This window comes from Netta rufina (genome assembly GCF_964035555.1).
Source record: "Netta rufina genome assembly, chromosome: 25".
NCBI lineage: Eukaryota > Metazoa > Chordata > Aves > Anseriformes > Anatidae > Netta > Netta rufina.
The window spans coordinates 7,767,158-7,794,708 of NC_140149.1; the positions used below are offsets into that span (position 1 = coordinate 7,767,158).

At 44.3% G+C, this 27,551-nt stretch overlaps 5 protein-coding genes across 5 annotated transcripts; 2 read left to right on the forward strand and 3 right to left on the reverse strand.

Annotated features, from left to right (window-relative positions):
• Nucleotides 1–250: 250 nt before the first annotated feature.
• On the reverse strand, nucleotides 251–3,285 carry TEX12 (testis expressed 12; the record flags this gene model as incomplete). The annotated part of the gene is made up of 4 exons (XM_084301643.1): nucleotides 251–1,731; nucleotides 2,010–2,061; nucleotides 2,167–2,278; nucleotides 3,226–3,285. 4 exons carry the CDS (start codon nucleotides 3,283–3,285, stop codon nucleotides 1,587–1,589), a joined length of 369 nt encoding a protein of 122 aa, XP_084157769.1. The 3' UTR covers nucleotides 251–1,586.
• A 6,358-nt stretch (nucleotides 3,286–9,643) lies between these two features.
• Nucleotides 9,644–12,177, forward strand: IL18 (interleukin 18; the record flags this gene model as incomplete). The annotated part of the gene is made up of 4 exons (XM_084301555.1): nucleotides 9,644–9,840; nucleotides 11,308–11,445; nucleotides 11,670–11,815; nucleotides 11,935–12,177. Exons 1-4 carry the CDS (start codon nucleotides 9,774–9,776, stop codon nucleotides 12,175–12,177), a joined length of 594 nt encoding a protein of 197 aa, XP_084157681.1. The 5' UTR covers nucleotides 9,644–9,773.
• A 2,291-nt stretch (nucleotides 12,178–14,468) lies between these two features.
• Nucleotides 14,469–19,731, reverse strand: SDHD (succinate dehydrogenase complex subunit D). Its single transcript, XM_084301529.1, has 4 exons — nucleotides 19,549–19,731; nucleotides 19,330–19,434; nucleotides 17,874–18,018; nucleotides 14,469–15,133 (listed from the first exon to the last, which is right to left on the reverse strand). Exons 1-4 carry the CDS (start codon nucleotides 19,604–19,606, stop codon nucleotides 14,968–14,970), a joined length of 474 nt encoding a protein of 157 aa, XP_084157655.1. The 5' UTR covers nucleotides 19,607–19,731; the 3' UTR covers nucleotides 14,469–14,967.
• Nucleotides 19,732–20,555: 824 nt separating this feature from the next.
• Nucleotides 20,556–24,462, reverse strand: NKAPD1 (NKAP domain containing 1). Its single transcript, XM_084301528.1, has 5 exons — nucleotides 24,269–24,462; nucleotides 23,837–23,937; nucleotides 22,620–22,775; nucleotides 22,000–22,053; nucleotides 20,556–21,206 (listed from the first exon to the last, which is right to left on the reverse strand). The coding sequence occupies exons 1-5, from the start codon at nucleotides 24,335–24,337 to the stop codon at nucleotides 20,684–20,686; spliced, it is 903 nt and encodes a 300-aa protein (XP_084157654.1). The 5' UTR covers nucleotides 24,338–24,462; the 3' UTR covers nucleotides 20,556–20,683.
• An 18-nt stretch (nucleotides 24,463–24,480) lies between these two features.
• PIH1D2 (PIH1 domain containing 2) lies at nucleotides 24,481–26,870 on the forward strand (the record flags this gene model as incomplete). The annotated part of the gene is made up of 6 exons (XM_084301644.1): nucleotides 24,481–24,500; nucleotides 24,553–24,814; nucleotides 25,500–25,542; nucleotides 25,747–25,992; nucleotides 26,345–26,610; nucleotides 26,724–26,870. 6 exons carry the CDS (start codon nucleotides 24,481–24,483, stop codon nucleotides 26,868–26,870), a joined length of 984 nt encoding a protein of 327 aa, XP_084157770.1.
• Nucleotides 26,871–27,551: the final 681 nt, after the last annotated feature.

Consider the following 27,551-nt stretch of genomic DNA (forward strand, 5'->3'; position numbering starts at 1 on the left):
TCTTATTAATATTTGATACTAGCACAAGAGCTTTACAGCCTATATATATTAGCCACGCAAACTAAATCTAATGAAATGAATCTATCTGATCGAAAAAAGTTGTACGATTTTCCTAAGCACAAACAGGTAAAACACAACAAGGCTCTTTTTGAATTTGACAAAACAGACAGATATTTAAGTCATGAAAGTTGCAATAATTTTATTTAAATGCTTATATGAGTTACTTCAGGTAGATTTTCAAATTCAAACACTTCACAGATGACAATTTTAAACTTTGCCTTTAATAATTTTTGTTTAGATGATTATTCTACAGACACCGAGTACAATATTCTAGAAAATTTAGCTTCCAAAAACTTCTCTTTTTCTCCCACTTTCTTGCATTTGAACAGAATTGTAGAGACCAATTACAAAATTAGCAGACTCTAGTAAAATATGATGTATACCAGTGGTGAGATTTTTAAAAGTCTTTAGATGCTAAATATGCAGATAGTCATCTTATGGGATTTTAAGAAATTCCTAAGCATGTAAGGTGCTTACATCCGTAGGCACTTTGAAAATCCTACTAAGTCCATATCTGCATCTTTAGATACCTTGGAAAATCTCTTCCTAGGTGTCCAGTTTCTCTCATTTGTTTTAATTTGATTATTAGTATTAGCTTGACAGACATCACATTCAGTCGGGACTTGTATCTACCTTCCTTTCTGCCTTTTAAGTCCAAAAAGATTTAAAGAAAAAATTAACGCACAGCACTAAGAGAAAGATATATTTATCTATCTTATGCTAGCAACAGGATTATCTAGCTCTTTTCTTTTACATTGGCCTCACAATTAGTACAAGTAATGCTTTATACATTTTATGCTTCATCTTTTAACCGAATGAAATGACATGAAAGAAAAATTGTTCAAAAACTCTATAATCACCCTTAAATAAACTGGATATACAGCAAACAGTACTGATGTATCAAAATAATAACAACAATAATAAAAGAACAGTGTAATTCAAGATAGAGGTAACATTATCTTTCATTTATTGATATTACCAGCAAAGTTTTGATTATATGCTTTTATGATTATATTAAAATGACCATTTTTCATTTGAAAAGGTGTAGGTATTGAAATATATATTCAAATTAAGACTTTATACATCTTTATACATTTCCCAAAGTAATACTCTTAATAGAACTCTCCTGTTTCTTAGCTGATCTCTTCAATCTATTTATGCTCTGAGACAAAAATAAAAATATGATTTCAGATACATTCTACTACAATTTTAGCATCAAAAGTTAGTTTTCTAAGGATGGAAGTACAGGGACAGCCTACACAATGGGTCAAAAAGAAAAGATGTTCTAATCTGTAGAATCCCTTGGAGTGGTAGGATTTAAAGGGGATATTTAGTGCCATGTTTACTGTCACTACCCTATATATTGCATATGCTTACTTATTTAAAAAATAAGATGCTGTTTAAATTGTTGAAAGTTTCCTGAATTAGAAATACTTACAGAAGATATTTATGAAACATTCATTATCACATTCACCATGGTTTTTACAAAGTTTTGCTCTGTATTTCTGCAGTCTAACAGACTCCATTCAGCTTTGCAGACTATTTGCAATCACAGTGAATCTCTGTTTCAGACTCTCCCTCTTCTGTTTTAAGTGGTTTTCTAGGGTCCTTGCTTCTTTCAAGATTCCATCAAGTTCTTGGACATAAGAAGCATCCATTGCTGCTCTCTCACTTAATTGAAAACAAAACAAAACAAAAATGACCCACAACTGAAGTTGAAATTAATACTGAAACCAGTAACTGCTTTTATGCTTTACTTAAGTGTGCAGTCTACCAATATTCAGTTTCTGACCAATTTATCTGTTCTCTATTGTAACAGAGAAAAGCACTTTTATTTCAAGATCTATGGTTTATAATTTTCACCATATGTTTTTATATACAGCCACAGTAATCAATCATACCAAGAAAAGTTAGAAAGAAGTGCTGTATAAATAGGACAATTAACTTGCCTTAAAATCTGGGCGTATTTTGATAACAAGTTCTTAATTTCTTTGTTCATCTCTGTTAAAAGGAAAAAGTAATTTTATTTTAACAGTTGAATGAATCTTCATCTCGACATCCCATTAATTAATTCAGTAGTTACTTTAAGTATATTTAATACATCACCAGTTAAAACCTCTTCCGGTGGTTCAGGTTTGTAAAGGGACTGGGAGCTCTCAGAAAAAGCCAAGTCTGTTTTGTCAGTGGAAGACAACTGAGGATTCTCTGTGGCTTCATTCTAGTAAATAAAATAAATTAATAAATAAACAAACAGATTCTAGGACTTGAAACATGCTCAGCTCGTCTGATCAAATTTAATTGAAAACAGCAAAAAGTTTCAAAAATATCTCAACCGTTTTCACAGAAAGCCAAGTGCTGGTTCCTGTGCCAACGCCCTCTGTTAAGAGCAGGCACAGCATCACTATACTAGGGTGTGGCTGGGAAATCCTAGGATTTTTGCCTCTATCAGTAAAATCTGGTGCACTTCAGCAGTTCACTCTCGAGAGGCCCTACATAACCATGTTGCAGTGCACACCCCATTTTGTTGATCTTCAGTCTGAGAAGGTTCCTCACAGAAGTCATCCTTGTTCCCCCGTCAGCAGAGAGGACAGAACACCTTGTGTGAGGGACCAAGGAGAGCCATGGGGCTCTCTTCCCCTCTCTGTGACAGGAGCTCGCAGCAACACCAGAGCAGCAGCTGCACCATGCCTCGCTCCACTGAATCATAGAATGAATCATAGAACGGGTTGGGTTGGAAGGGACCTCAAATATCATCTACATGTAGTTCCAACCACCCTGCCATTTTCAGGGACACCACCCACTAGATCAGGTTGCCTAGGGCCTCATCCAGCCTGGCCTTGATCACCTCCAGGGATGGGGCACCCACAACCTCTCTGGGCAACGTGTGCCAGTGCCTCACCACCCTGTGAGTGAAGGATTTCCTCCTAACCTCTAATCTAAATCTCCTCTCTTTTAGTTTAAAACCATTCCCCCTCATCCTGTCATTATCTGATTGAGCAAAAAGTCGCTCTGCATCTCTTTTTAAGCCCCCTTTAAGTACTGAAAAGCTGCAACGAGGTCACCCAGGAGCTTTCTCTTCTGTAGGCTGAACACCCCCACTTGCAGTGAGCTCGTCCCTCACTGGGGCTGCAAGGGCGAGACCCTTCCTCACACGGAATTGCTCACCTCCATCGCTTTTTTACGTTTACTTCTATTCTCATCAGATTTTTGTGCGTTGCTTGTCATTGTTACCTGATTAGAAGAAAAAATAAATAAATATGTACAACATTCAGATTTTGTGAGCAGTTACTGAGTGTAACTAGTGGGAAATAAACCTGCACAGACACCTGACAAATGTGTGACCAACACCTCCGTGACCGCTCCACACACAGCACCTCGACCGCAGCCCTGAGAGGGCTCCGCGTCCCGGGGTGGGCAGCGGGGGCTCCCTCAGGGAGATGCCGTCCCCCCGAGCTCCCCTCAGGGCGGCTCCGGGGCCTGGCGGCCGTTGGCGGCCGTTAACGGCCGCCGCGAAATGGCGGCGGCGGAGGGGAGGAGAAGGGGGGGCTGGCTCCTGAGGCGAGGAGAAGCCGTGCCGCCGGCTCAGGCGGCCGCGGGAGGGGTGTCACAGCCCGGCCACACGCCTGGGTTATCCCTGGGCCCACGAGGCCGCCCGTAGGCACCGTGTGGTTGTGCCAGGCACTGGGACAGCGCTGGCAGTGTCTGTCGCAGGTGGCATGGCAGTGGGAAGCAGGGGCCGCTTGCGGGTGTCTAGGCCAGATGGACCCCTTTCAAAAATTTGGAAGAGCCCGCAAATGCGTAAATCTGAGCAATTACATCAGACCTATAAGACTAGGCTACTTCCAAGACAAACGAGGCTTTTCTATAAAATGGAAAAAAAGATTGCATTTTCCTTACACTGTAGGTAAACAGTGTACAGTTTCATTAGGAAGTGTCTGAGTCAGATAGTGTGGTGAGGTTGCTTGCTTACAGCAGCAAGAGGCTGGCCACCACCATCCGGGAAACCTTTTTCAGCATTACACCTCATGTTCTTAGACCAAAATGTTCAACACCATTCTGCTGCTGCCTTCCTAAACCTCAGGTTGATGAGCTACAGTGAAGAAAATAGTCACAAAATGTGAAGTTACGTTGGAGTACAGGGGACTTTTCATGCATCTCTCGTTTCTGGTTAAGAGAACAGATCTTAACCTTACACGTTTTATCCATATATCCTCTGAAAGTCAGAACTCAGGGTAAGAAGTGAAACTGCTGAAAGAACAAGAACTAAGCACTTCCTCAAAATAGAAGCAATATCCAATTCACTGTCATGGCCCACTTCGTGAAACTCTCCAAAAATATTGAAGAACCCTATCTAACATTATAAAATAGATACAAAAGAAATATGCCAATTAAATATTAAGTTGTTATTAATATATTAACATTTCTACTAACAGACTACCTGACTTATAATAAGTGAACTATGTGTTGTTTTTTGTTTGTTTGTTTGTTTTTTTAAACCACTTTCAGTATCTTATGGATGTGATAGTCTATGGAAAGAGGTCAGAAAAATAAAAAAAGAAAAAAGAAGTCTAAGCAATTACTATAAAAGTAGTTCCTGTTCCTTTAAAATTAGAGATATTAAAATAGCAGGAGAAATGAAAGCTTAAAACTTAAAATAAAAATGATTGTTATGAGTTAGACCCCAGCCTTTAAAAATGCAAATATGTAAAGACTAAGAGGAAAAAAAAACTCCAATTTGCTAAATGACCTAACTGAATTTTTACTATCTCAAAGGTTGAAACAACAGACCAATTTTGGTTAATACAAAATTAACAATATTGGCTGACTGGCACTGGTTTTTTGGTGCTTTTGCACAACCTTCTGTACCAAGTACAATATTATTTAATATTTCACTAGTGATCTGCATGTAAATTTAAACTTAATAAAGAAAAAATGCAAAAGAATAAATAATGATTACAACATTAATTTTATATATATGTTAATGAAACAAAAAGTTAGGTATCTGGGAAAGAGAGACACAAGCAGTACCACCCAAATGGGGGGCTCTCCTGAATAAAGCTCTGGTTTCTGAATTATTAAAAATCAATTAAAAGTCAATAGAAGGAAGACAAGATTCGTGAGTATTATTTTAAGCCAACAGAAAATTATTCAGAGGGAGATACTTAAAGAAGTGAAACTTTTTATTTTCATTGAAAGAAACCAAGAGTCAATTTGATCGTACTTTATAACTTCAGAGGAAGGAACTATCTGTTACATAATAGCTATCGGGAAAACTTACAGGAACCAACAATCAGAAGCAGAAATCAGTTATATTTTAAGAGACGTGTGTGTGTATTACTGCAAGAGCCAACCATTCAAGCAGAATGCCAAGAGAAATGATAGAATTACAACTGTTATATATTAAAATAATCTAGGTCTAATTGTTTAAATCAGATCTGGAGATCTCTTTGGTATAGGTTAAGGTGAACAACACACACTGTGAATGCCTTGTAACAAAACAAGAAAATGGAAGAGGATAATATAATATTGCTCTCTGATTTGAATTTAGTGTGATTGAGTGCCTATAAATAATTACACTTATTATTTGAAAGCAGTAGCTACCAAAAATTTATTTTTATCTGCCTGAAACATGAAGTTTTACTCCGTGGAAAGTATATTCCAGTAACTAGGCAAAGAAAAAATTTGCCTCCTGAGAAATACTCTGCAACACCTGCATTCCTCTGCTTTTTATAATTTATTCTAAATCAATTTAATTGGTTTCTTTCAACAGTTTCAAAGAAACAATACATTTCTGCAGCTAGCCTGTGGTTTTTGTCTTAACCTGTTTGTGAGGTACAGACAAGAACCACAGTCATTAGTAAAATAGACAGTACTTCTATTTCAGAATTATTAGCTCAGAAGGGATATTGAAAGACGCCCCTTTGGCCTCAGAAATACCTCCTTCGGTTTAGGGTATAGCCAGGAACACATCGCCGACAGACGGGTACAGCTGCCCCGCTAAGAGACCGGCACGGGAACAGGGGAACAACGGCTCAGCTTGCGTTGTCGTCTGCTCTACCGCTTTATTTTTTTTTTTCCCCCACAGCCCAGTACTAAAAATGTATTGAATCCTACAAACTATGCAAAATATCAGCGAATAATTCGATCCCGGGTTTGTTTTCTTGCTTTTATGTCCTACCGCTCCACGGTACTTGCCGCTGCAGGAACCGCAGCTCCCGCCGCCCCCGGGGCAGCCGTGCCTCCTGCGAAACAGCCCGGCTGGGGCTGGGGCAGCTAAAAGAACCCTTCCAGCCAGCACCAATTTATTTATTCCCAATTAATAAGGACTTGCGAAGCAATTCACGTGCTGGTGCAAATTAGGAGCTATTCATTCACCTGTTTTTAACTGTCAGCTGTATTTTTCTGGCTTTTCCTTTTCCTTAAGAGCTGCCAATATTTCTCTCCTGTGGTTACACCTCTACGGAAGGTGATCGGGGGGAGGACTTCGCAGAGAGCAGCGATGTGTTTCTTGCTGCTGCTTTGCTAAAGAGCCCGAGGCACGCAGCATGCCTTAGGTCCGAGACTGGCTTCCCTACAGCAGTCAGCGTTTAGGGGCGAGTGTGCAGAGAGGGAAGGAAGGGCTGCCTGCTGCCGGCATCGTGCCGAGAGCCTGGGGAGGGTAACTTGCTGCCGTGGGAACGAGCCCTCCTCTGACAGCATCGGCGTGAGGTGGAGGGACGAGAGAGAGAGAGAGAGAGAGAGAGAGAGAGAGAGAGAGAGAGAGAGAGAGAAAAGTTTCCTTCGTAACCTCGAATTTGCGTGATTGGCTTTCTTCTTAGGGGAAGTGCCACCCCTACATGCCGACGCGCACAAACGCTCCAGGAACCGAGCCCCCCGCCCTGAAATCCCCTCCCGCTGTCGCCAGGAGCCTCGGGAGGAGCGAGGCGAGCCCCGAGCCCCGGCAGTGCTCCCGGCTCTGCTCCTGTCCCCACGGACACGCCTGGACCCGGGGCCGGGGGTTCGGCTTCCCTGGGGGTCCCGCAGCCCCTCCGCACCGCTCCACCGCCCCCAGCACCGAGGTAAGGGCGCTGCCGCCCGGGGAAGGGGCGGTGGGCTCCTCGTGGGAGTGGGGCACCCCGAGATCCGGGGGATGGCTGCTGTCCCTGATCCCTTCTGGGGGCTGTGGAGCTGCCCCTGCCCCTGCTGCCCCCACTGCCCCTGCCCCTTCTCCACTGGGTGAGCAGGGATCCAACCCGCACCCTCTGCTCGGCAGGGAGTCCCTGTGCTGGGTTACCCGCCAAAACGAGGGCCATCTTTAGTCCTTTATCCATAAATCCCGCTTATGCTTTCCCCGCTGCTTTAGAATAATAGTCCTCGACTTCTAGGCTCGCTCAGCTACGTGAGGCTCGTGCTGGCTGGTGGCATGGTATTTCATTTCAAAGGGTTGGGTGTGCGTGTTCAGAAAGGAGGGTGCTGTCCTCTGCCATGAACCCGGCTGTCTCTTCCACCCCGACCAGCTAGTGCTATACAGGCTACAAAAATGAGGAAAAGAATGGCTCCCAAATACATTCCTTAGTGTGCTCTTTCTGGAGGGACAAGGAAGTCACCATGATCCTCCCCACCAATCCCTAAGGCTGACTAAGTTGCTCAAGTGTATTTGCTTTATAATTTTGTTTAAGTTGCGAAAAGGAGCCTTGGAAGTAAGCCAGATGCTCTGACTGCACAGTAAAATGATGGTGCAAGAGCCTGTTCTTCCCATTGTTTGCCCAGGTTTAATGCTACATTTGTCACTCCAGCAGCTAGCACAAGGGAAAAAATGCCTGGACGGGAAGTGGTAGGTTTGAATGGAGCCCTTCATGTTCTAGGCTACTTAGAACAACCATGTGCATTCTGTGCACTCTGCTGTGACTCTCTTCTCCCCTGCATAGTGCACAGCAAGAAGCAGCTCCAGCTGAAGGCTTGCAGATGCTGGGCTCCCAACGGTTAGAGGCTGTGCTGCTGAATGTCACTCTGCCTGTTGCTGGGTGCAGCTGGCCAAACGTAGGGCGCCTATCACAAAGCCAAGCAAAGCAGATCTTGCAGATAGCAAAGTGAGCTGTTTATTTTCTGAAAGCGAAAAAAAGCGTTTTAGTAAATCTCTTGCTCATTTTCCTAAGATGCAGACCAAAACGAAACAGGAAGGAAAGTGGCAACCTGCATTTCACAAAATTCAGTGGCATAGAAGAGGACATTTTAAAACTCTACTGCCAGAGAAGTGAAAGGATGTCGTATCTTCCTCTGCTGTCTTTAACCTCTTTTTAACCTTTCCTTTAAGGGTAGTAGATGCTGTTTTAATTTTGAAGAGGATATTATTTATTTTTTTTTTAATGCATTCTAGTGTTTATTTATTAGATTTATTGCTTCCAATAGCACTAGAATAGAGCAGAATTTCTGAAATACTTGACTTTACAGCCCCAGTCAGGTCACTCCAGGTCACTTTTGTTTTATTTTGTATTTTTTTTTCTCCTGATGCACTGCTGGAACTAAGACATGGAAAAGCCTGTGCTCTGTGAAGCAACACAGTCTGTACAGGTGTATCTCTTTTCTGCCAGCATAGTTGGAAACTTTTAGATAGAAGAAAAGGGGTGAGTGCAGTCATAGGCAAGTGGAAGGGGTAGAGCAAATTTATAGCCATTGCCGTGCTGTTTTACACACTAACGGCTCTCAGTCACTGTGTCAAAAAGTTAAAGAACATGAAGTCTGGCTGGCTGTTACCAGTAGGAGGTCAAGGACAAGAACAAAGCAAAACCAAATTATTTTTCTGGAGTTCCTGGAGGGGTTGTGTCTTGACAGTAGAGGCACAGTGCAAGCCTGAAGAATGCAGAATAAAGATCAAAACCTCTGAGGTGCAGAAGCTGCCTGGACTTTAATGATTAGTTCAGGGTTTTGGTGAATGACAGGTGTTTTTTCTGAATGCAAGCGTGCCTTTTCTTCCTCACTTTGCTCTGTGTCAGTCTTGAAAGAGAATAGCTGTGATACATTGGTAAAAATAAGGTTAAAATATCATAAGCACATCTCCACTACTGCAAAACAGACTACATCTCTGCTTCTCTAGGCACCTGTACAAGTCCAGCTCAAGATGCACTTGAATAGCTAATTTCAACATAAAGTTTAGACTCTTTGGGCTGTCCTTACAGCTAATGGAAAGACACAGGCTATTCTAGGGGGCAGTCGAAGCAAGAATAAGTTTTGGGCATTCTGCAAGTTCTTGGTCACCATTCCAAGTCATTTCCTTATGAAAAATGAGAAACAGAAATGGCCATGTGATAGTAAGACAATTTTTGCAGGCCTGAGAGAACAGAACTAATTTGATGAAATATGTTTATGGAGCTACTTATTAGCATTCCCACAGAAACAGAAAATGAGTTTGTATAATGTTATATATGGAACAATTATTTATTTAGTGAAATGTACTCTGGACCAGATCCTTTTTTCGTGTAACATCACATAAATCAATGGAAAGTTTTATAAAATAGAACTTTCAGGATGCTCTGTGTAATTCTAAATAATGGCAAAAGGCAACAGAGAAGGAAACCAAATGTCCTTCAAAAACTATTTTTCCAGATACAGTGAAATACGCTGTCACTAATGTGGTGCTGTGCATTAGAGGCAAACTCGCCCAAGAACTCCCTCACTGCACAAAGTAAGCATTGTTCCTAACCCTGAGCTCTCTTGTGTTTTTTGGCAGGGTGAAGATGAGCTGTGAATTGATGGTTGTGTGTGCAGTACAGCTTGGAGAGAACCTCTGCCTCTATTTTGCTGGTAATGATTACCCCCTGCTTAACGAGACCAGGTGTTTCTGGTACCTGCGCAGAAGATCAAAAGATGCTAGACAATTCAATCCTTTCCTTGTGCAGGCATCCCTGCTTCTGTAGACATGTTTGTAACCCCCAGACTACCTAAGCAATCCTCTAAGCTTATACTACTCCCACCGCTTTAGTAGTTATTGTTCTTTGATTACGCAGACAGGCTGCTCAGTGCAAAAAGCACCTGAGTTTGTGATAGCTGTCCCAGTGCAGTAACAGGTCAGTACCATACTATTGGTGAACACCATAAGCTTTCACTAAATTTCTCTGTTTGAACACTGATGAAAAATAACTCTTTTATCACTCCACTTTCACATAATTTTCCCCTAAGCTTCTTCAGCTTGAAGTATTGTAGCCAAAGTATATGAGTCAGTGGAATAATTACTGCTTTATATAAAATATTCTGATAACTTGGAAGGATTTTTGGCTTGTGGGTGGAATTGGAATAACTTGATAACTTCCAGACCTACAGTCTAAAAATGGCCTCTTCTTTGGAAGCAATCTGAAATGAAATTGCTGTTAGAACAAAGGTGCTGATGAATGCAGAATTGTGCATGCCATTTATTCCTTGAACGCAGGTTGAAACTGAATTAACCTGAAAACATTTTGCATGCTTCTTGGTTTGGTGATAACTTCACTTCTCAAATGACTGTTGGCTTCGCCATTCTATTGAGCATGTTATGCTCACAAATGAAATGCTATGAAGCAAGAACAGCTCAGTTTGGTGGCTTAGGGATACGGGGGAGTATAGCTCAAAATGTACAGGTGACTGGCTGAACATTTTCCAGTTTTGCCGTATAAAATTGGTTAGAAATCGGTTTATTTTGTAAGGCAGAGATTGACTTTTCTTTCTTTTTTTTTTTTTTTTGTAATTGCTCACTTGGAACCAAGATGACGATGGTAAGCTGAAAGCTCATCATTTATTACTTCATAATCAATTATATCTAAACTAACCTGCCTGGGTGTACTAACATACAGAAGCTTTGTGTGCCTGAGAGAACAAGTTTTTAAACTGATTAATGACTACTCTAAAAGAGAGCTACAGCTCACTCCTTTCTGAAGTTGATGTTGCTTTATTTCTCCTGAAGGAAGTGCTTCCCTAATACAAGAAGCTTTTCATGTGATTATAATGTTGGGCAGAAGAGAGAACTGTCGCTTCTGTACTTGCATTAACAGAATTTGTAGCTTCTCTCGCTTGCTCCCCTGACTCCTTGTATTTTGGCAAATCCTTCTGTCTTGCCTGGATTGCTGAGGTAGAGGTGGAAAGAACAAGACAGCTTCTGCTCCATTTGATATTGCTATTCTAAGAATTTACTGTGCATGCTATCTTCAATTTTGCATGCTATCTTAAATTAAGCCTGTAGTGACCTGTTAAGATCTAAGCAGATTAGTTTTATTCCCCTTTGCTTAATATTTTCTGCAGAGCTGGAATGTGATGCCTTCTCTAAGGAAAAAACCCTCCATCGCTTCCTTCGGAATGTTAATAGCCAGGTGCTTGTGGTCCAGCCAGATCTGAACATGGCAGCTTTTGAAGACGTAACAGATCAGGAGATGAAATCTGGTACACTACTTTTCATGTCTTACAACCATTGTACTATTTCTTTATTCTAGATGGGCTTTTGTTCTTTGTAATCACTGAGTCTAAATAGTGAAACCGAGAGTAAAGACTTAGATTTCATCTATAAGAATAAAATTCAGCTAAGAGAGGTAGGACATACTTATGGCTAAGTTTTTGCAGCTCTCTTCCAAGCAGACCATTAATAGTTTCAAAAAATTTATATTTAGGCAGCGGAATGAACTTCTGCATGCACTGTTACAAAACTACCACACCTTCAGCAGGGATGCCTGTTGCATTCAGTGTCCAGGTAGAAGATAAAAGCTACTACATGTGTTGTGAGGAAGAGCACGGGAAAATAATAGTTCGATTTAGGGTAAGTGTCTGCTTTTCATACCCTATGTGTAGGCAACATTAAGCATTCAAACATTCGTGAGCTGAAACAAAACAGCTCGAGTCTTGTGCTAGGACTGACCCATTCCCTTTTTTCCTCAGGAAGGAGAAGTTCCAAAAGACATTCCTGGTGAAAGCAACATCATCTTTTTCAAAAAGACATTTACATCTTACAGCTCCAAGGCATTTAAATTTGAATACTCACTAGAACGAGGGATGTTCCTGGCCTTTGAGGAAGAAGACTCCTTAAGAAAATTAATTTTAAAGAAACTGCCAAGAGAAGATGAGGTAGATGAAACCACAAAGATAACTTTAACAAGTCATAATGAAAGGTACAACCTGTGATTACTTAACAGTCTTAAAATAAAATTTGGCTTTTTAAAGAAAACTCTAATTCATTTTTTATCTAAAGCAAAATAGGTTGATAAATTTCAATAAGGCAATACAAAAATGAGCTTCTTACAAAAGGAAACCAAATACATGTTATTGGGGAAAAGAAGAATTATGCCAGTAAGACAGAAGCAAAGAGAATGACACAATGAATAAACAAAAATGTGCATGCCTCTATGGTCTTGTATAGTTTCAGCCCTAAAGACTTCAGAGTTTGTTGATCAAACTGCTTGTGAGGTAGATGTCTCATAGGTGAAGCAGACCTAATATGGGGACAGAGAGAAAGTTTAAACAAATTAAAAATTAGTAACAATCAACCCTCACGTTTACTACACAGGCCAGGAACCTGGCCAAATAAACATGGTGTCGTTTTGCACTATGATCATGTCCTGAGTGTCTTCATCAATTCTGATTACACGGTGGCATTCTCACTTTCAACTGAAGTAGAAACAACAGACAATTTCTACTGGAAACTCACCAGAATCTTTGATTAGAAAACTGGTAACCTAAGCAATTAAAGCTCTAATAAAGCCATTTGTCTTCAGAGGGCCCACTAAGAAAATAAAAGGGGGTTAAAATTTAACAGTAAGTTGTAGATTACTGATCATACACATTTGTACATCTAATATGCTGTTAACAATGAAGGCAAATGTGGTTCCACATGGAACCTTACTGAGTATAGAACAAGGCAGCATATGTTGGGGGTGAGCTGTGAACTCTATTTCACATTGGCAGTCAAGCCAACACTGGCATTTGACAAAAATAAGATTAGTGTAATATACTTTGGATATTTACTCTTGAGGAAATTGATGACACATTATTCTCATCTTCCATGTATGAGATAGGCATTGTTCCTCTTCTGATCCAACTGGAGGCAGTGATTAGTTGAACATGGGTGGCAGCTGGGTCCTGGGTCTTGCCAGGCAGAAGAGGGTATAACTGTTATTTACCATGCAAGCAGAAGTAATCAGAGCAAACAGGAAGGCTTCTGTCATGAAACAGGAAAATTCTCAAGCTTGCAGAAGAGAGAAGACTCTAATTTTGGTATAAAACATAAAATTAGGGGCTTTAAAAAGTATGGAAGATGGAGACATGGAAGTGCTGTGCTAACCCTGCCTACCAGCTTTCATGCTGTGCTGCACCCGAGCTTTCATCTCTTTAGCTGATGCAGGCAATCAGACTCAGAGAAAGCTCTGCTTGTTACCTTTCCATTCTGGCCTCAAAAATTGACCAAGCTGGTTGCAGAGCTGCTAACCCCTACAATAGTTGGTCTGGCCTACTCCATTCCCAAAACTCTGACACAACTCATTTCTCACTCGAGGTATCTTAAGCAAATACCACATATCAATGCATCGTATGTTCAGTCTATACAGAGAAAATGTCCACCACCTTCTATAACTGCTCAGATTCCACAGAACTATCCAACAATGACTCATGCATCCTCCTCACTGTATAGAAATTGCGTTACATTGCTATCCACATCAGAGAGAAGCAACCACCTTAATTCTGACAGCAACTTTAGCAGAACCCAACTGGCCAGCTGTATAATATTTCCCATGGTTATATGAATGAAAAAAAAAAATAAACAAACAAAAAGATTCAAAAATCAACTCAGGAAATCTTGTTGAATTCAGCAGTTTACTGATTCTGCTTATTGCATAATCACACTGATGGTAACACAGTTCTGTTCCTCTTACTATTAATAGCACCTCAAAAGTACCATTAGAACATGGAAACAACCACTCCTTACTATTAAGCCAGCCTGAGAAGAAAGTTAAAAACCGTAATCTCATTTCTTCCCCTGAAATCCTCTGAAACCTAAAGATATGGAAAAGAATGCTGCCTCAGTCTCAAGTCAGGCCATGACATAAAGGGTATACTTCCTTCCTTTTTTACTCACACAGGAAAAAGTGTGGCTGTGTTGATTTAGAAAACACAAAATGCTGCACCTGAGTATACAGGTTGCAGGGTAACTATGAAAGCCATATGCTACTTGTCTCCTCGACTTAATCTGCAAAAGTCTAAGTCAGTTATTGCTTTATTTTATTATGGAAATTACTCTTCTATAAAGTCAAGAGTATGTCAACCCTTTAGGAAAGAAGGACGATACATATTCATAAAAATATCTGTTTTATAAAATCTAAATGACTTAAAGCAGAGCTAGAGCTGTAAGTATTTGAATGTGATTTTAGAAGAGATCTGCAGAGAAAAATAGCAGTATTAAAAATCACTCAGAAACACACACGCAATTTCTGTAAATTCTTTATTGTATGGATTAAGAAAAAAGTATTCCCTTTTCTACCTCAACTCTCAGGATCAAAAGAATGACAGGGAGTGCCTTACATACAGTTCAGTTGTGATGTCAGAAATAACAGTTCAATTTTCACCAAGTTTGCTTTACAAAGCAGGAGACTATTTTAGAAAACCAGTCATGGAAAGCTGCCATTATAATGAAAGTTATCTTCAGCTATACTTTCCATCTTTGATGTACTTAATTACTCCAAATTTGCAGTGCGGCTTTAATCAACTCACTCTCACCTGGACATTATCCACTTTATATCTTCTACTTCCTTTCTAAGATTTTTAATGCTCTTGCAATAAATCAAAAAAAAATAATGAAGTGGCTGCAGAATTTACATACTACGGACTCTTGGTTATTCAATTCTCATCTCAAACACATCAGTAAAAATACGGTAAAGCGAAGGCAGCAATGAACAATCGTGTTTGTCAGAGACTTGTCGCATCTCAGAGGCTCCACAGCATGGCAACAGCCTTGCAGATACCGACGTCGTTATAGTTAAAGTAGCAGAGGCCAGCAAAGGTCACGGCCGACAGAATGTACAGACCTGTATTGGCCACTTTAATGGGTGTCTCTCCATGGACGTAGTCAGTTATAACCTGTCCAAGACCCCTAAAGAATGAGAGAAACAAGCTGAAATCAGGAGAGCATGCCTCATGAAAATCCACCGGCAGGCACTCTACTGTGACTGCCCTGCTAAAATGGCTCAAACTGTCTGTTTTCCCACCACCTATCACCAACCGTTATTACCAAAGGTCTAGTTCTCACTCAAAAAGCATATGCATGTACTGAAAATACATAAAAACATTTCACATGTTCTATTAAAATACAGATATACTGGCTTGGAGATTTCTTAACAATGCTCAGGAAAGAAGGTGCTGAGCACAGCTCTTCCAAACAGAGATCTGCCTCCAGCTAACCTGATTTTGAAAGACTGAAGAAAACAGACCAAAGGAAATGCCCAAACTCTGTGACTGATCCTTGTCACAAATGCACACAAGACTCAAGGATGTGTATTGAGATTAGAAATCAGTTAGAGATTAGCATACTCTGTTTTTTTCCTACATCTGTCAGACTTTTCTTGAATTCTGTGGTCCAGATTTAAACCATTCAGCAACAGGAAGACAGAGTGCTCTATCATCCTGCTGGGGTAGTTCTCTTCCCAGAAGCAGTTGTATTTACTTTTTGTGATGACAGATGGCAACTTGGTGAAAACGAGAAGCACATTTACTGCAACAATCTTCTTCCTAGAATTTCGCCTTGGTCTAACGTGAAGCTGAAGGACCTGTCTCCCACAAGTTAAGCCATGCTGGTGGCCTGGCAAGTTTCGAAGTCCTGCAGCAGATTCTACCCCAAGAGAACAGAGCTCAGCTTCACTCTGATGGGACTCTGATACCTTTGTGATGTTGAGTGTGAGACAAGGGGTGCGAATAAGTCCTAGATACACAAAAGAGGAGCAGAAAGTGGAAGCAATCTGAAAGGCAACTAATTCTTGAATTATTATAGCTATTGCCTGTCACTGAATGGTGGAGTAAGGTCAGAAGTGCAAGCGGCATGCACCTGCACCACGAACTGCTCTAGGAACAGACAAGTAAGGCATACCCAACGTGGGATTCACAGGCTGTCCTTCAGCTGGAGTGCTGATAAAGGATCTTCAACAGATCTTCACTTTACACAGCAAAATAAACTTGAGTCATGCTAAGAATTGTCAGCAAAATTACTGTGTGACTTGACCACAAACTAATTAAACCACACAAAGCCCTCGAGAGAAAAGACAAGGGAACAAGGAAAGGAATTAGTGGGAAGCAGCTGGCCTGTGGTAGACACATGACCTAGTTCAAAACAGAGCAGCTTTGCTGGGCAGAGAAATATTTATTACACACCAGTGAAAACAGCAAAAGATGGCCCCAGGTGTCTTGACAAAGTGTAATAATATTTTAGAATAGTATTTCTGATAGCAAAACACAGCAAAAGGTGAAAGAAATCCCCTCAAAAATATATGCAGAATTCCTCTGTAGTTTCTGATCAGCTATTAGAGGGATTATCTGATCTGTTAGGCAATCAACTAAACTTTTAAGGCAAGCAAATAATCTTTGTTCTTTAAAAGATATTCTAGCATTGAATACATATGAAAGCTCTAGAGGAGGACTTTTCTGTGTAGGATTTAGATTCTTGTGTCCACACTTTGCAAAAATAAGAGTTTGGTATTGGAACAACTTCTCAGCTTAAAAAGGGAACAACACAAGCAAGATGTGGGGGAGGATGTGGATTCTCTCTGCTGAAAGCTACAGCAGAGCTGCACAGAAGCAGCGAAATATTTTTCTCATGGGGAAATCCCCACGCCGCTTACAAAGAAATGATTCCCAGTATGAAAAGTTCTGATGCTGGGTAAGAGACATTAACTGACAAATCAAAGCTGTGTGCATCAACACCGAGTGTCATTCCAGGAACTCATTTCAACACAGTGGGCTGCAACAGCCTGTCCCACTGCCTGGAACTGAAATGCACGTGCCCAGCAAGCAAAGTGCTCCAAAGCAGGCAGGATTTGCTTTACCTGCTTTATATTTGAAAGAGCTCCGTCAACCAAGTTCAAGGACAGACACGTTTCTGATGAATTCTGTGCTAGATTGGAGAGCTTTGGGAAGGAGCTGCCAGAAAGTGCAAGAATCCCTGCTGCAACTCCCTAAGGGCAGAACTGAGATTTAAGAAACCTCTCACCCCTAAGTCCATTTAAATTGTCTTATCGCTGCTGCGAGGAACTGCAGAGCAGCAGCACCTCAAGAATGTAACTGCTGCCAGTTGGGCCAACCACACAGCTGGATCCACTCCTAGATTCATAAAGGACAGAAAGCCAGGCCTACCCACATGAAAGACCACAGCAGAACTGTGCTTCAGAATGTAAGCAAGCATCTGTTTTGCAAGAATCAAGAAAATGATTAAGGTCAAAACGTCTCCACTGCAATGTTTGTTCTGAACTCTTCTTTAGGCAGAATCTCATCACCATTAAGATGTACAAAGCAACCCATGGCTCAGAACCTTAGAAGAAGTTGTTTTATGCATGTCTGCCCTGTTTCTGTTCCCTCTGTTCATAAAACATCACTTCTTTTAGAAGACAAAACCATCCAGGATTCTACACAGCCAGTACCAAGGCAGTTCTCCAAGGCAGGACTTTGGGTTTCATATCATATAGGAGAACGCTACAGAATGTTTAGTTTACAGATTCCTTAGTAGCAACGTGTGTCCTGCCTTCTGACATACAGAACAGTGTGACAGAGAAACACCAAGGTACAGCAAGTCTTGTCAAAGGTCACTGACAGTTCACTGACTATTTTGAGGAACCTACTGAGCTTACCAGTGGCCGTGGAGAGTGAGGGCTGCAGCCAGGGAGTAGTCCACGGCCGGTCCAGGGCATAAGTAGGCTGCGGGGAGGAGGCCCAGCAAGAGGACACTGACAGCTCGCTCGCTTGTCCAGTGCAAGGACGCAGCCTTGGAGCCACCTGCAAGGTGAAGGACTATGAGTGCAACGTTCCTGCTCTGGGTGCTGCAGCCTCACACGCACCTCCTCCCATCGATGCCACCCAAGGACCTGTTTTTTTCCTACCTGACTACTACATTTCTGTCTGAGCAAAACTAAGAAGTCTCTGAATTACTGGAAGAGAAAATACATCTATTTTACAGTGCCTAGAGGGTTTATTTTAAATACTCCTCTTTGCTGCCACTGAGAAAGAGAAGCATCTTTTAATTCAAAGAAGCAGAAGCTCAACAGGTGAGGTCAACACAAACACAAGTCCTCACAACCCTAGTCACAGAGTAAATTTCTGGGACCATCACACTGGTGTGTGACCCAGAAGCAGTCTGGAGGCCAGAGGACTTCAGCCCTCCACTGATGCTCAGTTGGGTACGATGTGGACCGTGTAACAGGGGACTCCAGACACGGATGTGCTGGGTAGGAAGCTCTGTGACTAACTCTTACCTTCTAGAAGCGCACAGATACTGTTAAGGAGGGGGGAAAAAATCAGTTTTGGAGGAAGCCAAACACCTAATTTCACAAGCGATACCCTGAACCACAATTATCAGCACCAGCCCAAGCAAAAAACATCCAGAATTGACAATGTGTAATTACCTGCAGAAATCAATACCCCCAGGGTGCTTGCCTAACACTTCCATATTCAAACCAGCAGCCAAATGCTTTTGCTCCTTTTTGCAAATAAAAACAAACCAGACAGCAAAGCAACGGGATAAAGAAAGCAAAGAAACCTGCAGTAAAACACGGGAAGGATCTCTGCTGTGGACTCATAACCGTCCCTAGGGTACACCATGGCCAAGGAGGCTTCGCGGCATGTGTATGAAGCGTGTTTAGCCTGAAAGCCCGAGCAAGAAGGAAGACGTCTGGTCATGGTGAAGGCTCTGCTCTCCCCGACGCTTCTTCACACTTCCCACTTCCAAGCAGCGCTGAGGGCTGCGCAGTGTCCTCAGCCTCACCGCGCTTCTCACAGCGGGGCCAGGCCCAACACTCACCTTCACTTCTGCTGCTGCTGTTACAACTTCCACCCTCCTTACCCACCGCCAGGTCACCGTGCAGGCGGCGGCACGAAGCGTTTAGCACGGCAACACCCGTGTGAACGCCTCAGGGAGCGGGTTCGCTGCTCCCACAACCCCCGCAGCGCCCCGCGGCCGCTCAGCACGGCTGGGTGCGGGGCACCCCCCACGGACAGACAGACCCACGGACAGACAAGACCCACGGACAGACAAGACCCACGGACAGACAAGACCCACGGACAGCCGCAGGGGGCCGTGCTGGGACGTACCGTGCCCCTGCTGCCCGTGGCTCCTCCGGATCGGAGCGGCTGAGGCGAGTGCCGGCAGCACCCCCGGGCGGCGGCGGAGGAGAAGGAGGCTCCTGGTGAGGAGAGCTGCGGAGAGACGGGTGGAGGGCGGTCAGGGCCGGGGACAAAGGGACAAGAAGACGAAAAGGGACAAGAAGACGAAGGGACACGGGCAGGCTCGGGCCATGCCGCACCACTCACCCGTCCGCGCTCCGCGGCCCCCCACCAGCCCGGTCCGCAGCAGCGCCGCCGCCGCCATCTTGCGTCTCCCCCCTCAAGGGCACCGGAACGGGAAGGAGCGGGCGGGGAGCGGCCCTCGCTGCTCCGCCGCCTCCCTCAGCGGCCGTGAGGGGCTCCCCGGGGACCGGCCCAGCTCGGCGGGGGCTCCGGCTTCGTGTGGTGCCCTGCCCGGCCCTGCTGAGGTGCCTCCAGTCCCCCCTCGCCCCGTCCCGTCTCGCCCCCAGCCCCCTCCCGCTCTCCCAGGGCTCTGTTCCGTCCCCCGGCTCTCTGTCAAAGCAAGCACCGAGCCCTCAAACAGCTCCGGATTTATTTGTCTCGTCAGAAGAAGGCCTGGCTGCTGCCCGGCGCCGAGATCCGGCCTCTGCCCTTCGTGAATAGCACACGGCGCTTGCCGAGGGCTCTCTGCTGGCACAAAGGGGTGCAGCAGCCCTCTGGAGAGGAGGAAGGCAAGGCAATCTGCAGCCTGTGCCAGGGTTTGGAAAGACGTCTCAAACAAGCAAACGCACGGGTTTCTTGCACCACACCTCCTGCCAGAACGAGAGCATTCCCTCATGCTCCCGTCCGCATCCAGCTGAGCCTGTGCCACACAGCTCTGCTGCTGTGGGAGTGGGAAAGACACAGTTACCAGAGGGTAAATCCAGTGATACTTCCTTTGTTAGCAGCTCAGCTGATGGACTTCGTGTCACTTATTGCAAGTTTTGGTCATTAATTGAGTAACCCAAAAGAAACAAACTGTTAAAACTTAATTAAAACAAATAAAAATGGTGCAAACGTGCCTGCCCCCCCCTGCAGACAGCCTGTCACGTTTCTGTGCATCGAAGATCAACCTGGTCACATCAAGCAAATCCGAAGCCGGCAGGACGAGCCAACCTGCGAGGCAGGGAACTGCTCCCCCGCCTTCCAGAGCACCGAGTCAAGGAGAAGCAAGGGGCAGCTCCTGCTGGCTGCCAAGGCTCAGTTCCCCCTGGAGGCTGGGAAGAAGGATAAACCACAGTGCTGAAAAATGCTGAAGGATGGGGCAGTGCTGAAAGGAAAATACCTGCCTCTGTCCTCTACCGTATTGCCTGAGCCACAGCCTGGACTCAGCAATTCCTCGTCAGTCCTCATCTGAGCTATCCTCAGATTTATCATCTGCAGCCACCTTCCAGTTCTTCCTCTTGCTCCTCTTCTCTGGTACTTCGGCGTGTCTCTCCGACACAGAATTGTGACGTTTCTTTCTCTTTCTGGGAGGCCGTTTCTCTTTCTTCTCCTCAGATTCACTGTCCTCAGAGCTGCTGGTGGTTGAGCTGCTTGCATGGGAAAAGTCACTTTCCTGCCCAGAAGACGAGGTAGGTTCCCTGGCAGGCACTTTCCTGGTCTTTTTCTTGCGCTTGTGTTTCCCCTTGCGAGTGCCTGAAGTCTCCTCTTCAGAGCATTCACTCTCCTGGAAAGAATCTGACGACGTCCTCCCCTGCTCCTTTTTCTTTTTCTTTCGCTTTTTGTGCGAACGCTTTTTTTGCTTCTTCTTGTGCGATTTCTTTGTTTTTTTCCGTTTGTGTGACCCATGGGCAGTTTGCTTTCTCAAATGAGATTTTTTCTTCCCATTAACAGCGTTCTGTTCCTCTCCTTCTTGCTGGTCACTGCAAGAACAAAGGATCATCAGAAGAAACCAGATGGGCAGGCACATAGCAGCTGAGCCTTTTCTACCTCCAAGTTGTTAGCAAATCCATTGACTCAACTGAATAGTGCAGGGGAGTGGATGTAGTGGCTGCATTTTTGTTTCAAATGCTTGTTAACAGCTTGGTCCACACCTTACTAATACCCCTGATCAAGGTATTCGAGGCAGAGCCAATGACAACGTGTACTGAAAGCCATCAAGTGACAAAAAAAATAACTTACAGCAGGCTATTTCAAATCTGTAAGCCTGACAAATTTTGTACTTGATGACTGCTAGGTGCAACTTAACATAATTAACTCTGAGATCTCATTTTACAGCTAAGTCTCCACTTTCCAGGGGTCTGGGAGGGTTGATTTTCTCCAAATACGGACTAACACTGAAAACAGACACACTACAATGCAGTGGGGAATCCGGAGCTGGTATTTGACAGCGTGTCTACTGACCTGATTTGGATTCAGCCTACTTCTCTGTTTCCCTGCTGGCTCAGGCAGACCCTGCACAATTCACAGCATTTCAGTAACTCAAGCTCAAGCTGAATGTCTAATTACTACAGGAGACACAATCCTCCCCTAAGACTCAGACAGGAGGGAACCACATTAATGGACTAGTTGTTTTCAGTGGGTATCTGTAACTAAACAGTGTTGCTTTGCCATTAAAGGTAGATCTAAAACCGAAACTTACAATAATTCAGTTTGTAAAATTCCCTGCATACCCTGACAAGACTCAGGATACATCTCTGAATCTGTTTGCTTTACCTGTCTGTATCAAATTCTTCAGGGTATAGCTCTTTATAGCCACTGTGACCCCACCTGTAAGAAGCAGAAACACGTATTAGAAGCAGAGAAGTGTTCAAGGGGAAAAAGGGTTCTGAAAAGACAGAGCCACAGAATGAGCATGAGTTTAGACACAAGAAAGAAAGGACATCAGAACCTTCCCAACAAGTAAAGAAGGAAGGAAAAAACAACTGATTTGATTAGTACTATTTAAAGACATTTCATGTTTTCAGGCTCCTTCCTACTTCTAATAATGTAAGTTCCATTTCTTTAAAAGAACTCTGGGGAGCACTGTGTTGCACTTCTTTAGACTTTTTTCAGTTCCTTGGGCAAAGAAATAAATACCAAGCTTAGGTGGTAAACTTAGGGCTTAGCTTTTGTGGCTTATTGTGACTTAGGAACTCTGTAGACAAATTCAAATCAGATACTCTGTGACAGTGCAAATGTTTGTGCCTCTTACTTATTCATTCTCAAAATGAGATGAAATACTATTTTATAGGAGTACATATCGACAGGAGTAACACACTAATATTTTGGTACAGGACTCCAGAAAGGTGCTCCAATTATAGTTACAATCAGAGAACATTTAACACCCCACAGACCTGTCAGGCATGTTGGCTTCACATTCATAGAGCTTTTTATTCCAGGACCGTGCTCTAAGCAAATCATCTTCAACCGGGTCAAGAAATTGTGAGTTCTTTGTTTTCCAGTCGGCCCTGTGACCCTCGTCATCGAAGCCATCACTGCGCATCCGACTGCTGCAGAAAGAGAACAGTTGTCCTTCAGCTGTCAGTTCTGATGGAGAAACTTTCTGAGCAAGGGGTTAGTCCAGCGAGGGGAGCAAAAATCCAGCAAGTCGTGAGTGTCCATCTATGCAAGAAGACCAACTATCATTTTAACAGACAGTCACCATTAAGAGCTCTCACAAACCAGTTCACGAGCTAATGCTGGTTTTCACATTTACTACTGCCTACAGTGCATGGCAAAATTCTCAGCCAACACACTAAATTAGAGGAAGGGGTTACCTTGCCTGCCACAAAAATGCAGTTCTCCTCCTTCAGAATACTCTGCCAGAGCAGACTAGCAACATGCAGTGAGACATAGCTGCTAGTAGAAGTCGGCAAATGAGGAACTTGGGAAGCAGAACTGACTTAACTGGAATTAGCTTGATTAGGTACCAGTACTAAAACTGCAAATCCACCAACAAGCACCAACAGCTCTGAGCCATCTCACATGTCTGCGGCTCACTCTGTGCCACACTTCCTGAGCGAAGCAGCATCTGTGCACTTGGCACGAGTCTGCAAGGTGTTCTCTCCCGAGATACCAAAACCACTTCCTGCAGCATTTGCATTTCTGCCATGTTGTCCCAGCATTTAAAAAAAGAAAACAAATCTCCACTTGCAATCCCCACCAAATCAGCTTGTTTTCGCATAATACTGCTTAAAAGGTGGACAATACCAATGTTGTACCAGAGCAGGACCCCATACTACAACAATTTTGGTTACTGATAACTTGAAGGCCAACACGTTTAGACTTTCCTCACACCATTCTGACCTACAACTCCAGCACTTCTTATTCCAGCTCTTTCAGAGAGCCCGGCCTACTTCCTGTTGTATTTTGAAGACTATACATGTAGATGGAAAGATAAATAGTCAGATTTAAGTGCAGGTCTGACTTCCTTCCAGGGACTCCATGCCCTATGTGGTATTCCTACATTATTAGGGGATGGCCAGCACAAAATACTCCTACAGCATTATAAAGCAAAAGGGTTCAGTGACTGTGCCAGGACTGTTACCTCCTCCACACAAGTGGTGCCCACCTGGAGGTGTCCGACAGCATCCTGCTTCGCCTCCTCCAGTATGTCTCTTCTGTCTGCTTCTCCCACTCCCTGATTTTCCACATTTCTGTCTCTTCCTGGATCTGAAAGCCACAAAAAGGAAAAAAACGTAAGCGTGTTACAGCAGCCCCCAGCTCAGCGGGGGAGCGAACCCTCCACGAACACGTGAAATTCACCGCTCGGCCGGGCCATCAGGAGCTCAGGTCGCGGTTTGCTGAGGACCACGGAGCTCCTACACCGTGCCGGGCACGCTCCCAGAACCCGAAACTTCTTCGCTGCCACCCAAAGCACACTGCGGGCACGATAAGGCACCCAGCCGGCTGCTTTACAGCCTCGCTGCTCACAAAAACCCGGCGGCGCCTTCCCCCCATCCGCCCCCCGATAACTCCGGCGGGGCTCGGGGCCGGGCCCTACCTTGTTGTGCGCTCCCGTGTGCCTCATGAGGTTCCTCAGCAGCACCTTCCCCACCGGCACCCGGGCCATCCTCCGGCCCCCTCCGCTCCCCTCCGGCCCCAGCAGGGCCCCGGCCCCCGGACGCGGCCGGGCCCAGCGCCTCCCCCGGGCGGCTGCGGCGGAGGAACGGGGCCGGGCCCTGTCGCTACGGCAACGGGGCCCTGCCGGAGGAAATGGCGGAGGGGGAGCCCCCGCCTTGCCCGAGTCTCCTGAGGAGGCTTGGCGGAGCCCCGGCTCTGCCTGAGGACTCAGCCCCGCGGGGTCGCCCCGCTCTTCGTCAACGTGTGCGGCTGCGGCGCGGTGCCGGCCCCCGGAGGCCCCCGGGCGCCCGTGCCCGTCAGGGCCGGGCCGCTGGAAAGGGCGGCCGGAGATGGGGGCGCGGGAATAAAGCGGGGGCTGAGGGAGCTGGGGGGCGGCATGGGGAGGAGCGTGGGGAGGAGGATGAGGGGAGACCCCGCTGCGGCCTTCAAGGGGGTTGTGAAAGGATGGAGGGCTCAGCTCAGTCAGGTAGGGACAGGATGAGGGGGAACGGTCTTAAACTAAAAGAGGGGAGGTTTAGACTAGGTACTAGGAGGAAATTCTTCATCCAGAATGTGGTGTGGCACTGGAACAGGCTGCCAAGAAGCTGTGGATGCCCCATCTGGGGTTGTTTAGTCTGAAGAGGAGGCTCAGGGCAGACCTTACTGCTCTCTGCAACTCCCTGAAAGGAAGGGGTGGGAAGCTAGGGGCTGCCTCTTCTCACAGGTAACCAGCGGTAGGACCAGAGGGAATAGGCTCAGGTTGTGCCAGGGGAGGTTCAGGTTGGGAATTAGGAGACATTTCTGCTCAGAAAGAGCAGTCGGGCATTGGGACCAGTTGCCCAGGGAGGTGGTGGAGTCACCGTCCCTGGGGGTGTTCAAGGAGAGGTTGGACATGGTGCTTGGGGACACGGCTCAGTGGTGACATTTGTGGTAGGGGGTGGTTGGACCAGGTGATCTTGGAGGGCTCTTCCAACCTTGATGATTCTGCGATCCCTGGAGGTGATCAAGGCCAGGTTGGATGAGGCCCTGAGCAACCTGATCTAGTGGGTGGCATCCCAGCCCATGGCAGGGGGTTGGAACTGGATGATCTTTGAGGTCCCTTCCAGCCCAACCCATCCTGATTCCCAGGCACACTGAGGGATTCACACCTGGCACCCATCTAAATCCCACAGGGTGTTTTATGCGCCAGGTGCCTCCCCAGCCACATGTCTCATGGTGAGGTGCGTCACGTTTCCCTGCTACCAGAGCACAAACACTGCTGGGAAGGTGAATTCCAATGATGCCCAGCAGCCACAAATTCAGTTTCTTTGCTTCTAAAGCAAGTGATCATAATAAACATCCAAAAGCCCCAAGCCCTGGCCAACCAGGACATACTACCGAAGCAGTAATTCTGATGCAACTTTTTTTTTTTTTTTTTAGATCTTTACAGCATTATAGATATTGCATATAACCCAGATGTTCTTCAGAGGGGAGAAGAAAACCCAGAAAAAATGAAACATCTGATCCACATGACACTTAAATTCGTTGAGGAACGATGCAACCTTATTCTTTCACCTTCATACACTATTGAGCCATTCAAGCTGAAAGGCAGCCTGGAAAGGATGCAGCAATGTCTGCAAGGATGGCAGATGCCAACACCCTGTCTCAATCAGAACACAAAGAAGGGTATGTAGACAGCTGCTGTCAGTTTTCTTTGCAGGCCTATCAGACTTTGCCAACAAGCTCCCTCAACCCCAATTCTTGCCTTAAGCATAAACCAAGCACTTAAAGAAACAAAAGTTTCCTTTGCTCTGAGATGAGTAGAAGAGGTTGCTGCTGTTACCAGTGCTCTGAAAACAGCAACTTCTAACAGCTTGGCAGTGAAAACAAATCACGAGGGAAGGAGAAACTGCAAATTACAGTCTTCAGCTGACAAACTTGCTAATTACAAAGCTAAACTTTTGGTAATAAGTTTGTCAAGCAGTGTAACAGTTCTTAGTAACTGACTGTTATGTGAAAACCTTTGTTTTCTTGAAAGAACTGACACTTGATCAGCTGCTACACAGAATAGAAGCTAAGGACCACAGCAATGCTCCTATCCTGCTGAAAAAAGGAAGTATTGCACAGCCTAAAGTGCCTCTGATAGAGGAAATTAGCAGTACAGAACTGCCAGAGGAGCTGAGCACCCCTGCCTATGAAATGAGCACCATGAAGGATGCAAACGAGAAGCCATTACAAATTGAACTGAAAGTTGAATTGCCCAAGGTTAGCTCCGTTTCTGAGTGTGATCTGAGAATTTCAAAGGTAAGGCAACAGAAAGAATAACCTTTTGTTTTCTGTCTGGTATCAAATTCCTAGAAATACTTGCTGCTAATTAATTGTCAAATAATCAATCACGTATTTTAGTATTTTTTTAGGATGACATAATCATTAATGTTCCTGAAAAATACGAATTACAACTAGATCTGCCAGAATTGGTGGATGAGGAAACGGCTACAGCAACATTTGACAAAGGAAAAGGGGTATTGTTCGTCACAGTGTCAGTTGCAAAGCCCATGTGTTAAAGAATTCTACGTCCTGTCCAGTTCCTGTTCACAGTTGACAGAACTAACCAAAGGCCCAGAATGAGCATCCTGACTTGCAGCTGGTGATGAGTTAATTGACCTCATCTTCAAAGGTGAATACCTCAAAATGCCTTTAGAAAGTGCATGTAGAAAAGGAAGCCAGGAAGAAAATTAGCATCACCAAACTTAGGAAAAAGTAGACTGTAAATACTCAAGGAATACTCAAATGTATTAACAGCTGTCCTAATGAACCATAGATGCATACATGCCTCACTGTATCATGAATTCTGCTTTAAGATACATGGCAATAACAGTTGTATTGTTTTTCTGTGTTTTTGTTGTTAAATAAATTATTTTGCTTACTGGATTTATGTGGTTAGAGCAGCTCCTGCAAGCATTTTATGCTGGAGCAACTAGCAGAGGTGTGTCATCCACAGCTCTACCCGTTGTCCTGCGTGCTGTTCCTGTTTTCTTTAGGACAATCCCTGCTGAATAGGCTTTGTAGTCTTTTCAATCAAATACAAGCTAAAATATTATCATTGCATGAGCTGAGCTGGCTTGTGAAGGCTGTAAGCAGTGTTGAAAGTCACTATCAGCACTCCAACCAAGCAAGCTGGATAGGATTTTTCAGACTGCAAGGCTATTCCCTGAGTCATTCAGGGAGTGTAACCATCAGGTAAG

Excerpts from the sequence above, each read along its gene's own strand:
- SDHD (XM_084301529.1), bottom strand. The coding sequence starts at position 19,606 with ATGGCGGCGGCGGCGCTGCTGCGGACCGGGCTGGTGGGGGGCCGCGGA. Across the intron at positions 18,019-19,329 it reads CCACGGGCAGCAGGGGCACG|GTGGCTCCAAGGCTGCGTCC; the intron begins GTACGTCCCAGC and ends TTCACCTTGCAG. Across the intron at positions 15,134-17,873 it reads CTCACTCTCCACGGCCACTG|GGGTCTTGGACAGGTTATAA; the intron begins GTAAGCTCAGTA and ends CTCATTCTTTAG.
- NKAPD1 (XM_084301528.1), bottom strand. The coding sequence starts at position 24,337 with ATGGCCCGGGTGCCGGTGGGGAAGGTGCTGCTGAGGAACCTCATGAGG. Across the intron at positions 22,776-23,836 it reads ATGCTGTCGGACACCTCCAG|CAGTCGGATGCGCAGTGATG; the intron begins GTGGGCACCACT and ends CTCTTTCTGCAG. Across the intron at positions 22,054-22,619 it reads GAAGCCAACATGCCTGACAG|GTGGGGTCACAGTGGCTATA; the intron begins GTCTGTGGGGTG and ends TGCTTCTTACAG.